The 10,211-nt window shown below is 51.5% G+C and overlaps 1 protein-coding gene across 1 annotated transcript; it reads right to left on the reverse strand.

The window, feature by feature from the left end:
- Positions 1 to 4,899: 4,899 nt before the first annotated feature.
- Gpr50 (G protein-coupled receptor 50) lies at positions 4,900 to 9,066 on the reverse strand. Its single transcript, XM_020151937.2, has 2 exons — positions 8,759 to 9,066; positions 4,900 to 6,467 (listed from the first exon to the last, which is right to left on the reverse strand). Exons 1-2 carry the CDS (start codon positions 8,961 to 8,963, stop codon positions 4,900 to 4,902), a joined length of 1,773 nt encoding a protein of 590 aa, XP_020007526.2. The 5' UTR covers positions 8,964 to 9,066.
- Between the last annotated feature and the right edge of the window lie 1,145 nt (positions 9,067 to 10,211).

The following is a 10,211-nucleotide window of genomic DNA, read 5'->3' on the forward strand; positions in this document are numbered from 1 at the left end:
CAATTTTAATATAGTCAAAATATTTATTCAGGGTTTTCATTAAAGAAGTCATCTAAGTATTCATGTGACTAGTTGACTGGCACCATTGTTCATTAAAGAAATGCAAGCTGGGGCCAGTGATGTAGCCACTCCAGGGCTAACATTGAAAGGTTGGAAAACGTTGAGCGTTGGCAAGAACGTGCAGCACCTTGAACTTTCACACACTGATGGCAAGAATATAAACTGGCACAAAAACTCTGGGAAAATATTTGGCACTGTCTATTAAAAGTCAATACACGTATACTCTTGACTTAGCACCTCCAATCCTAGATGTGCGTATGTATTTCCAAAAGCATGAGTCCATGTGTGCCTGCAACGGCATGTGTGTACAAACATGTACATAGCCCCAACTGGAAAACAGCTCATTGCCCAGACAACAGTAGGCTGGCTTTTAAAACTGTGGTACACCCATATGATGGAACTCTACACAGTAATAAAAAAAAGAATGAACCACTAACCAAAGCAATCTGGGTAAAACTCACAAACAAAATGATAAGTGAATAAAAACCAGATCCAAGAGAGCAAACCAGCAAAATTACTCAGAGAACCTTCTGGAGTGCTGCAAGTGTTTTTTGTCTTCATCTATGTGTAAAAATTCGTTAAACTCCATACTGAAGTAGAGCTCTGTACTGAATTACTGCACCTCATTGTATGCAAAATTATGCCTCAGTAGACAGCTCATTCGTTTATTTAATACAGGTATGTACCTACCTTATCCTTCCTATGCCTTAGTGATGGAAAGACAAGAAAGAACCTGCTCTGGAAGCATGAGCTAGCAGAAATTGAGTAAAGAAATAAATGAACAGTTTGGAGGCTGGTGGCTCATGCCTGTAATCTTTGCTACATGGGAAGCTGAGATGCACAGGATCATGGTTCAAGGCCAGCCCAGGCAAAAAGTTCATAAGACCTCATCTCCAAAATAACCAGAGTAAAATGGACAGGAGGTTTGGTGCAAGTGGTAGAGCACCTGCTTTGCAAGTGTGCAGCCCTGAGTTCAAAATCTCAGTACAGCCAAAAAAGAAAGAAAGAAACATGACAATTTCATGTAAGTGGCAGGTGAAGAAAAGAAATCCAAACAGGGAGTCAATTGACTGCATTGGAAGGTGGAAGTGAGGAAATGGTGTCTGCCTGAGAGAAGGATCTCCATTTTTTTAAAAAGTGCCTAATACGGGCTGGGGTATGACTCAGGGGTAGAGCACCTGCCTAGCATGCACAGGACCATGGGCTCCATCCCCAGCACCACAAAAAAATTATACCTTGGTACCAAATTACATTAAAAGACATGCACAGTAATCTTAAACTGCCCGAGGCCACCATGGGAAGGGGTCTTAGGGAGGAGTGAAGAGGTCTGGTAGAGATGACCCAATTTGAGGTGGAATCAGCACAAAGAATCTCCCTGTGTAGCTGTCTTTATCTCAAACTAGCAAAACGTCATGTTTCTCTTGTTATCTTTTATGTTTTTTCTTCTACAAAATTGGAGAACAGGAGGGCTGAAAAGGTTCTGCCCAGGACTGGGGGTGGGGGTGGCACCTGTGGGAATGGGGAATTGAGGGGAAATGGGTGGGAGGATGAATACAGTGAAATTAATGTATACACATGTAGGTAAATGCAAAACTGATACCAGTTGAAGCTGTTCCGGAAATCAGGAACAGGGGATGAAAGAGAGTAGTGGGGAGGGGGTGAATTCAAGTGTGATATATCTGATACATTGTAAGAACCTTTGTACAAACTACAATATACCCCCACCCAGCACAATAATAATAAAAATTAAATTAAATTTAATTTAATTTAAAAAAGAAAGAAAGAAATCCAATCAGGTCAACAAACAAGCAGAAAAGACATGCACAAAAACGGTTTATAGCAGCTTTCTTTTCCAGTGCTGGGGATGGAGCCCATGACCTTGGGCATGCTAAGGAAGTGCTGTGCCACTGAGCTAGGACCCCAGCTAGAAAGACATGCTCCTACCACTATAATTTCAAATTAGAAACAACCCAAAAGACCATCAGCAATAGAATCAATAAACAAATTGTGGTACGTTCATACCGCGTAAACATGGAAAATAAGCCATTAGTATGCCTGAAAATACGAGTGAATCTCACACTCATCCTCTGAACAAAAAACGCTGTACTAGCCTGTGATTCAGCAATTCCTCTGCTACATATATCCAAAAAGGACTGAAAGCAGAGATTCAAACAGGTACTTGTACATCCATGGTCATCCAAGCTGTTACTTTCCAGCATATAAATTATATTTCCATTAAAAAGGAAAACAGAACATAAACGGGAAAACCTGTCGTTTCTCTTGGAGGAAACCTGTCCATTGATTCTCACTGTCCAAAATCCAGAAGTCCCATGTTGTCCCAGGGAGAACTGGGAGGAACCTTAAATGGGGATGCAGAGAAACAGACCAGAAACAGCTTCACTCCAAGAGGGTGTGCTTAACCAGAGTGCTGGAGTAGCATGTATGATGCATCTTGACTTTGAGGCCCTGGGGAATGGGGAACAAGAGGCAGAGCAGTTCCTGGAGTCGATACTGAAAAGTCCTGCATTTGCCCTGGGGCTGGATCCTGGGGAGGTGATTATGGGCCAGGCTGGCCTCTGGGGAGGGGGTGGCAAGTAACTGAAGTGGCTGCCTCCTGAGACTGCAACTCTGGGGGTGAGCATGTCACTTTAAACACGGGGCAAGGTGTGGAACGAAGTTATAAATAAAGTTACCCCCCTCCTCTCCTGTCTGCAGAATGGCGGTTTGTGGCATTAGGACACAGGGCCCTTGGTTGAGACACTTTGACATCTCATTGGGTGGGGGTGGGGAGGAAGAACTTGGGAAAATGGGGAGGGTTGCCATGGACCAGTCTGTAAGTATGTAGACAAGAATCCTTTTTAGGTAATCAGGAATGCCAGGCAGGAATTTTGCACAAGGTGGGGTGGCTCACCTGAGGTCCAGTACACCTACTTGCGGGGCTGGGACAACTGCGACCTGAGCACTAGGAGCTCAAATGACCTCAGTCTACACTTCCAGTCTGTCAGGGCCTGAGTAAAGCAGCATATAGCTAACTCTGTGTGTCCATTTCACGTACATGTTAAGTGTACGTATCTTTCTTTAAAAAAAAAAAGATGTGCTATTATATATTATTTTGAATTCACTTTGATTTTTAGCAAAAATTTTCATCAGTTTCTTGTCATTAGCCATTCTTTGGAGACTGTGTCCCTGACACCAAGGGCCCTGCCCAGTATCTGAGGCCCAACCACCTCCACTCCTTTGCCTCCCTCCATTGCCTCCTGAGCTCTTCCCTTTGGTCCCAGCAGCTTCTGGGGTTGTGACGTTATTATGGTCTGGCTTTACTCCTTCCACAGGAGTGAAAGGGACTTGTTTTCCAGAAGCCATGGCTGGCAGGAAAGTTCCAGAAGTCCAACAGCAGGCAGCTCAAGCCATCCAATTTCAGTATCCTAGTTAAAAAAACACACCAAGACCTCCCTCCATCCCATCCTTTACCTGCCCACAGTATGCTAATTATAGGGACTGAGGTGAGAGGGGTCCAGGGACTGGCCCTGGTTTTATCCCCAGCCCCTCTCCCCCCAACATGTCACAAGCTAAAGCCACAAAATCGCTTTTATTTAATTGCTATGACAAATGCAAAATAGAGTTAAGGCAGCATAATATATTTCCACTTATCCTTACAAGCTTTTGTACAGTAAACATTGCTGAAAGTGTCAATTGAATCAACAATTGAAATTTTGTTTAAACAGCAATTTTGTTGTTGAATTCTAGAGGAACATCAATTCCTGGGCAGTCCAGAGTGCTGATATAAGACTACTACCAGTTCACATTGCTAACACCAAACCTTAACCAAGTGTGGTGGGATTGCCTGGTGTTGGCATCTCTTCCTCCCGTGTGCCCACCCCAGCAGGGAGGGGCAGAGAGACAAGGCTTTTAGAGGAAATCTCATTTCTGTCCTCCATGGCATGATCCATTTGCTTCTGGTTACCAGTTACTACCTCAAATTCCCTTGTGAGTGAAAAAGAAAAATTGAAAAAACATCAGGCTGGGTAAAAAAAAATCTCTGAGGTAAAGAGTAGTTGTGAATGGATGTGTTTCTGTGGAACTAAATGAAAGAAAATCCTGGCACACTTAAAAAAGATAAATGAGGAAAAATCGGGTAAAAACACCTCATCATTTGCAACCAAATCTATAAACATTAGCATCAATGTCAGAATTTTCACGAGATAGAAATGACTTGGTGTGACCATATCTTTTCTTTTGACATTTGATCTGATAGGCATAGACTTTGTTTTTATAAGAGCTTATCAAATTGTGTTCTTCAGACGTGGGTCATAATTTGTCACTGGAAAGAAAACGTTCAAACGCTTCTACTTTATCATAACTGCTTTTCGGACTGCCATTAAAAGTACAACACAGAGTTACACGCTTAAAACATGAAGCTTTGCAGTCACAGTCACTTTACAGAAGTGGTCACAAAGATACACCTTTACCATTGCGCGCATGCACTCCTCCCCCACCCCTGGGGAATGGGAGAAGAAAGCAGGAGCAAGGCAGAGGGGTGGGGGAAGGGCAGGAAGTAGGCAAAAATCAAAGTCTACATTTTAGGGATCACTGAGGGGCCGAAGGTCAACCATGGGAGGCTCCAAACAACAGATGGCAAGCTTGAAGGGAATTTGATCTCCAAGATAGCAAGCAAAGAGAGAGTGACACCAAGGAGGAGAGTGCCTGAAAGATGGATGTAGCTTACACCTGTCTCGTGTGGGTCAGTCTGCACGTGTCTCTGTCTCTGTGCACTTTGGATTACATATGCAGAGCAAACTGGAAAGTGGCCCACAGCCCAGCCACCCCCGAGAGCACATCTCACACAGCCATCTCATCAGAATCATCCTCAACATCAATAACCACAATCTCGTGGTAAACACTGGTGGCAATGGTGACCACAGTAGGGGTGGGAAGGTCAGCAATGGCGGCGGGCTCGGGAGACACAGTAGTAAGGCTGGAGACAGGCTCGGGGAGGTCAGTGACATGAGACTCAAAGGGGCCCGTGGTGGCGATCTCAGAGCATTGAGAGGCAGAGAGCTCAGGCTGGCCAGCAGGGATGGGCACAGAGTGGCTGGTGGTGGCAGGCTCCAGGTAGTCGGTAGCGGTGGGTTCGGGGTGGCTGATTGCAGGCTTGGTGTGGTCAGGGGTGGGTTTAGGGTGGCTGGTGACAGGGCTGAAAGTGGAGTGGCTGGCGGAAGGCTTGGAAAGAGACTTGAAGTGGACAGACTCAGCTTTGAAGTGCACTGAGTCACCCTTGAAGTGGACAGAAGCTGGCTTGGGGTAGACAGTGGCAGATTTGGGGTGGACAGAGGGAGACTTGGAGTGGCCAGGGGAAACCCTCGAGTGGCCAGAGACAGACTTGTGGTGACTAGAGGAAGATTTGCGGTAGGCAGAGGCAGACCTGGTGTGGGGCTTGGGGAGGTCAGAGGCACGATCAGGGTGGCCAGCTGCAGCGTCGCCAGGCAGTGGAACATTTCGGACACTCATTGGGATTCCCTCCACAGCAGGACAGGTGCGGGCACGGTCTTGTTCTCGGGCTTCATCACGGGCACGGGCACGGGCACGGGCCAGGGCGCGGGCCTCCTGCGTCTCACGAATATCAGTGATGAGACCAGAGAGGAACAGGATTGGGTGTCGCATACAATGGAAGATGGTCCAGTATTCTCGCCGGAAATTCTCATTGAGGAGCCCATAGATGACAGCGTTGAGGCAGCTGTTGAAGTAGGCTATGAAGTAGGCTGCAAGATAAAGCCAGGGGGGGATCTTGCCTGCCATCTCCTTCGGACTGACAGCCACCAACACAGTGAGCACGTTGATAGGGCACCAGCACACTGCAAAAAGGAGGAAGATCACAAACATGGTTAGGAAATTGCGAACCTCTGCAAGTTGGTTGTCAGGATTCTGTCCAGCCGGGTCTCGAGCTGCCAGCACTTTGGTCCAGATTCTCACATAGCAGAAACCGACTATGAGGAGAGGGAGGACGAAGTGGATGCAGACGATGGTCACGGCGAAGATAGGGTTGTTCAGGTGGTTGAAGATGCAGGTGTAGGTGCGAGGATCGTACTCAATGGTGCCAATGTACATGTTGGGCAGGACAGCCAGGACGGTCATGACCCAGGTGACGACCAGGTAGATGCAAGTGTTGCGCACGCTGAAGATCCGCTCATACTGGAGGCTGTGGCAGATGTAGCAGTAACGGTTGATGGCGATGGCGACGATGTTGAAGATGGAACCCACCACACTCAGCCCTGTGACGAACCCGACCATCTGGCACTGGAGCTGGCTCAGATCCCAGCCCCCAACGGACATGGCATGCAGCATCAGAGGGTAGGGGTAGATGGCCACCAGCATGTCAGCCATGGAGAGACTGACTACAAAGATGTTGCCTGGAAAACATCAGGGGAGGGAGAAGAGGGGAGACAGGGGACAATAAAAGGTTAAAGTGTGGAAATCTATAAATTTAGGGTGGAGGGAAAAGACAGCTGGATTAGTGTCAATTTAGAATTCTAGAATTCTTTTAAAGAAACGCAGTTGTGTTTTTATTTTTATTTACAAGCAAGCCCCGGGTGTGGAGGCTGTTTGCTTGGGCAGCCTTGCCCAAAGGGATCAGTGATCTAAGATTGAGCCCCAATACTTACCATTTCCCAGGCAGCCTAAGAGGAAAACCTGAGGGGAAGAGGGAAGCCCTGTAAAATTTAGTGTGAGACCAAAGAAATAGTGAGGGGTGGGGAGGAAAACCCCTGCAAGGAGTAACAGAAATCTGTCTCAGTCCACACAGAGTGGCCACTAGCCAATTCAGAGCCTTGCACAGGGTCCTCACTGTGTCACTGACACTTACTGCAGCCTTGCGGTTAAACAGGGGAGTGAAGGGGAACCCCTCCCCACACACACTCCCGTTTTGTAGGGCAGCTGCAGGAACTTTTTGTAAAATCTTTTACAAAAGGAAAAGGCAGAGGCCAGGTGCGGGCGCAGAGCCCTCTTCCTTGGGAAACACCTTGCTGCTAATTAGCATTGGTTTGGCAAAACACTGTACTTCGTCCTGGACTAGGAGAAAATGAGGGCTTTTTAAAAGGGCAAAGGGATGGCTCCTTCTGCATCTTTCCGCTGGCGCTGCCAAGACTGGACCTCAGCGCTTTCTACAGAAGAGATTCTTTCTAGGGTTTTCCCTCAAAGTAATGAATTTGGGAACGAAAAATGAGAGCGAGGAAAGTCTTAAAAACAAAACCACGACAACCATAAAAACTTTTATTCGAATTACAGAAGGAAAGAGGAGGAAAAGAAAGGAGAGGAAGAGTAAAGAGAAGAAAACTGGGCTTCGCAGGGTCTCCGGAGCTCGGTAGGTCAGCACCTGGGCACCGCATCGCTGCCCTGAAGGTGAGGTCCAAGGACCGGCCTCACGTCTCTTGGGGTACCAAGGGGTAAGCGGCCGCGGCCGCCAGAGTTGAAAGAAAACTTCTAATGACTGTGTGTGGGTCACTGAGTTTGGAAACGTGTGCTGTGTTTGTGACTCTTGCTCCAGCCAGGTAATCACCCTGACGCTGGCCTCGCGCTTGCGGTTCCTTAGATCCCCTTGCTCGCCCCCAGCCTGCTAAGACCCTGACACAGAGACCCCCCCGAGCGCCATCCCCACCCTGCCTCTATCCCGAGCGCGGAAATGGGGTCCCTTTGCCCCTCCCCCTCCTCTGCACAGTTTCTCCCACCCCACCTGAAAACGGGACTAGCCGCTTTCCAGAATCCACCGCCCCCACCCCTGTCCCGGGGTGCTGCGCCCCCCGCCCTCACTGCGGGCCCCTCCCTTCAGCGCTGGCTGGCAGCGGGGGGGGGTCCCTTCCCGCTGCAGTCCCCAGACCCCAGCGCATCACCGCCCCCCCCAGCTCTCCTGCCGCCCTCCCGCGGACGCCCACCTTGAGAAACTGTCTCCTATCTCGCCACTCCGTGCGGCGCCCGGCTCGTTAACGTCGTCGCCGCCCCACCCTGCGACCCCCGGTCCCCAGCGTACAGACCTCAGCTTAGCCGCTGCCGCCGCCGTCGCTGCCACCGCCTGTAGCGCCTCTCTCACTCCGGCGTGCGCCCCAGGACGGGCGGACGGAGCCGGAGTCCAAGGGGTTCAGACCGCCCTGCCCGATCCTCGGCCGCGGGGGTCTGTGCTCAGCCCGGCCGCGGCGAGGGGGGTCTCAGCCGGCCTTGAGTGCGGCCGCAGTGTCGCGCTAAGGTAAGCGCCGCCGCGGCCACCGAGAACTTAACTTTCCCAAAGCGGATCGCGCCACCGCGGCTCCCTCTGGTACAATTCCGGCCGCAGTGACTCGGCGCGGCCACCCCTTCGCTGTCCAGCTCGGCCTGCTGTCCCCGGGCGGCTGCCAGCCTCTCCGCTCGGGTGCCCACTCCGTCCGTATTGGGTCCCCGACGGGACATGGCTGGGAGGGCTGTTGCGCACTGAGGGGACCTGGACTTTGCACTTGGAAGCCCTAAGCGAATTTTCTGAGCTCCCCTAGTCGTGCAAAGCGCAAAGTTCACGGCCCCCGGCAGAACATTTCCACCGCCACCACCGCCCCCCCCCCAGGCTTGTGGGGACTTGGGGAGCAGGGAACCCGGGTTCTTTATTCCAGATGCCTAAACAAGCACCCCCAGGGACTGCAAGTTACCGGCCCGCGGGGTAGGGACGGGAAGGGTGGCTTACCAGAGTTTCGGAGCTTCTTGTTCTTCGACACAGCCAAAATGACCATGGAGTTGCCGATCAGGTCTACGACGATGGTGATGATCATTGCGCAGAACATGAAGGTGATGAGAAGCGGTGGGTAATCGGGCTGCGGCAGCTTGCAGCCAATACAGCCGTATGGGGTGGGGACCGCCAGGGTAGGCCCCATGTTGCTCCAGGTGACCATTCCGATCTCCCGGCAAGCTCGGAATTAGCAGGCGGCTGGGGAGTGAGCACCTGCTCTGGCGCCAGGAGCTCCAGGAAAGCGTGCCTCCCTCTCTGAGGCTCAGAGAGGGAATGACAGCTTCCCGCCACCCCTCTCCCGTTGAGCTTTTAAAGCCTCAAAAGGAGGCTGGCCCCACCCCTAACCCCTCCCCCTGACCAATCAGAGCTCGTCGGCCGCCCCCCCCCCCCCCCCCGCTTTAGTCACCACCTCTTCTGGACAAATCCACAACGAGGTGTCGTCTTGCTTCCGACTGCCTTGTATGTGCTTCCCCTCCCGGCTAGCCAGCCCCTCTCCCAATCCCCCAGGTACCCCGCGTCGTGACTAGCTCAGAGTCCACCCCTCCCTCCCTAGAAGCTGCTACGCATCCATTTCTAGCAAGTTCTTCTCCCTCCAATACAAACACCTGGCAAAGAGAAGTAGCTTTGCAGAACGGGGTCTCGGGGTCCTTCATGGGGTCTAGTGCCAGCCCAAGGCAGTCTGCATTCCCCACCAGGGTGTGAGGGACAGCCAGTGACCTCTTGGATCCCAGATCCTCACCCCTACCGTCTCAAGAGGTTTATCCCACCCTGCGCAGGCTATGCCTGCCCAGCCTTCCGCATCCAGTGATCCAACCGAGGTCAGATGCTTGGGGCTCCCGAGAGAAACCGAGGTCCCCACTCTCTAAGGAATTTATCCCTCTGTGGTCATCCCCCGGGAGCCAGTGGGTTGCCCGAGCGGCAGCAGCCTGTACTCGCTCAGTCCTGTCCCGATCCTGCACTCTCCATGAAGAAACACACCCTGCGCTGTACTCCTGGAGCAGGGAGCGGGTCTGGACCCTGAGAGAGGGGAGAACAGCTGGTGACTGCCCAGACCCCAGCTTTGGGACCAGCGAGAACAGGACCGCACACCCTCCCAGCGGCAGTCGCCCAGGCGGCGGGAGTTCAGGAGCCGCTTTGGGGAAAAGAAGGACGGGCAAGAAAGCCCTTAGGGCTGCCTCTGTTCCTCTAAGAACCCCGGGGAGGTCGCCCCCCGCTTCTCCCCGCTGTCCCCTCTGGGGTGCTCCACGCCTGCTGCAAGGTGGCGTCCGGCAGTCAGGCGGGCTGGGGGAGCTGCGTTGCTGCGGTGGAAAGCGGGACTGGGCCAAGCAGCCGAGAAATCACGGCAGAACAGAGCCCCCCGCCCCAATTAAGACTCTTCTCAGTCCTCCCCCTTGTCACCTCTCACCCTGGG

The sequence above is a fragment of the Castor canadensis genome, chromosome X (genome assembly GCF_047511655.1).
Source record: "Castor canadensis chromosome X, mCasCan1.hap1v2, whole genome shotgun sequence".
NCBI lineage: Eukaryota > Metazoa > Chordata > Mammalia > Rodentia > Castoridae > Castor > Castor canadensis.

Bases quoted from the DNA above. Each gene is read 5' to 3' on its own strand.
- Gpr50 (XM_020151937.2), bottom strand. From the start codon at position 8,963: ATGGTCACCTGGAGCAACATGGGGCCTACCCTGGCGGTCCCCACCCCA. The intron at 6,468-8,758 runs GTAAGCCACCCT...GATGTTTTCCAG, and splicing joins CAAGAAGCTCCGAAACTCTG to GCAACATCTTTGTAGTCAGT.